Source organism: Nansenia antarctica, assembly GCF_963989245.1.
Source record: "Nansenia antarctica genome assembly, chromosome: 10".
Classification (NCBI taxonomy): domain Eukaryota; kingdom Metazoa; phylum Chordata; class Actinopteri; order Argentiniformes; family Microstomatidae; genus Nansenia; species Nansenia antarctica.
This window is the reverse complement of record NC_137680.1, coordinates 6,323,820-6,326,319: the sequence shown is the minus strand read 5'-3', so window position 1 is coordinate 6,326,319 and position 2,500 is coordinate 6,323,820. Positions and strand designations below refer to the sequence as shown.

Below are 2,500 nucleotides of genomic sequence, written 5' to 3'. Positions count from 1 at the left end.
AGAGGGAGAGAGGGACTGTGAGAGACGGACAGAGGGAGAGAGGGACTGTGAGAGACAGACAGAGGGAGAGAAAGACTGTGAGAGACAGACAGAGGGAAAGAGGGACTGAGAGACGGACAGAGGGAGAGAGGGACTGAGAGACAGACAGAGGGAGAGAGGGACTGTGAGAGACAGACAGAGGGAGAGAGGGACTGTGAGAGACAGACAGAGGGAGGGAGACAGAGGGAGAGGGAGAGGGAAAGAGATGCAGAAAGGGAGAGAGGGAGGTAGGGATGAAGTGCTTCCTCCTTCTATTATTATGCAAGCCCTTCGTCTTATTGCTTCTACAATAGTTACATGCATTTCATCATGCAAATAAACCATCATTGAACTGACGTATACTGAGCCACAGGGGTGGGGCAGCACAGAGAAGGAGAGACACTGAAATGAATATCAATAGAATACATTGTTTGTTAACCTGTTGATATATTTATAGTCTGCATGTGTGTCTGTGTGTCTGCCAGAGTGGAACAACCTCTAGTAGAATTCCCCGCTTGTCAAGTTGGAACACGGAATTAATTACAGGATGTACGGGAACGAATTGACGTTTGATCATTGGAATTGAAGTACCCAGGATTAATGGTGTGTGTGCGTCTGCGTGTGTGCGTGTGTGTGTTCGTGTCGTGTCGTGTCGTGTGTGTGTGTGTGTGTGTGTGTGTGCGTGTGTGTGTGTGTGTGTGTGTGTGTTCGTGTCGTGTGTGTGTGTGTGTGTGTGTGTGTCGTGTCGTGTGTGTGTGTGTGTTCGTGGCGTGTGTGTGTGTGTGTGTGTGTGTGTGTGAATTTACCCAGTGCTCTGTTTAGTCACACAATGCAGTGGTACTGTAGTGGAGTGGATTAGGGACATGGATCAGTGTTTCGTCCAGACCTGGCCTATCATGTCTTGTTTGTTCTTGTTTGTGGAGCACAAAAAAGCTGCTGAAGTCAGCTGCCACATCCCAGACCCGGACAAAGGACACTAATGTGTGGAGACTGATGGAGGTTTAGTGAGGTTCTATATAAGGTACTGCTGCTACATGTCACCATCCCTGTCTGTCCTTTTACAAGCATCTAAGTACCTCAAAGAGATACGTTATCATGGATACTTCAATTCTAGTGAGGTCATGCAGCATAACCTTCCTTTATCTCTGTTAAAGTGTACTGTGTGTAGGGCGATGAGATAGTGGTGTCTCATCTGTGTGTGTGTGTGTGTGTGTGTGTGTGTGTGTGTGTGTCTGTGTGTCTGTGTGTCTGTGTGTCCAATGATGCAGACACAGTGCGATAGTATGTCATGTTATTCATGGATTTTGTCCCCTTCCGTCTCAACACCTCTATATTTTCAAGGTTACACAGTAATTGTGTGTGTGTGTGTGTGTGTGCGTGTGTGTGTGTGTGTGTTTGTGTGTTCCTGCCTGCTTGCGTACATGAATGTGTGGGGGGGGAGAGAGAGAGAGAGAGAAAGAGAAAAATAGAGTGAGTGACAGGGAGATGATTCAGTCATCATAGTTAAGTCTTCATCGTAGCTATCACATCACACCATGAGGATGCGTCAGTGAATGTACTCTCAATGACATCCATCACAGACCTAGGTGGGTACTCCCACTGACAGAGGGAGAGAGTGAGAGAGCGAGGGAGAGACAGTGCCAGAGGTAGATTGAGTTAGAAGGATGGAAGTGGGAGGGGTAGACGGAAAAGATGAGAGAGAGATGATCATTAATGGGAACACCCACACACACACACACACACACACACACACACACACACACACACACACACACACACACACACACACACACACACTCTCTCTCTCCTTACATCACCCCATCACACACACACACACACACTCTCTCCCTTTCTATGGATTTTACTGAGATCTGTGGATGTTGCTGCTGATGTTGATGGCAACCTCTCTCTCTCTCTTTCTTTCTCTATCCTTCTCTCTCTCCGTCCATCTCTCTCTCTCTCTCTCTCTCTCTCTCTCTCTCTCTCTCTTTCTTTCTTTCTCTATCCTTCTCTCTCTCTGTCCATCTCTCTCTCTCCCTCTCTCACCACCCCTGTACTAGGTTCTACTGGGACCTGTTGATGTTGTGTTTGATGATGGGGAACCTGATCATTCTGCCGGTGGGGATCACGTTCTTTAAGGACGAGAACACGCCCCCCTGGATCATCTTCAACGTGGTTTCAGACACGCTCTTCCTCATAGACCTGGTCCTCAACTTTAGAACTGGCATCGTCAAGGAGGATAGCACAGAGATACTGCTTGACCCCAGGTAGGTCTGTGTGTGTGTGTGTGTGTGTGTGTGTGTGTGTGTGTGTGTGTGCATGCGGGCGTACTTTGTCATGTTGGATCCCGGATTAAACAACAAAGTGGACAACGAGTGGAGTGTTATACCACGCTAACAAGGTTCATATTCTATGCATAATTCGAGGCCATAGGAATGTTACTTATGCTACTCTAAATGGCAAAACCATTGAAATGAATGGC

At 47.4% G+C, this 2,500-nt stretch overlaps 1 protein-coding gene across 1 annotated transcript in view; it reads left to right on the top strand.

Moving 5' to 3' along the window:
* LOC308166303 (uncharacterized protein) overlaps window positions 1-2,500 on the top strand; it is a gene marked incomplete at both ends in the record, with an annotated part of 14,478 nt that overhangs the window by 4,289 nt on the left and 7,689 nt on the right. Inside the window, one exon of the mRNA XM_080540571.1 lies at window positions 2,079-2,285. Within this exon, the coding sequence (XP_080396697.1) occupies window positions 2,079-2,285 (207 nt within the window). The remainder of the gene's footprint in view (window positions 1-2,078; window positions 2,286-2,500) is intronic.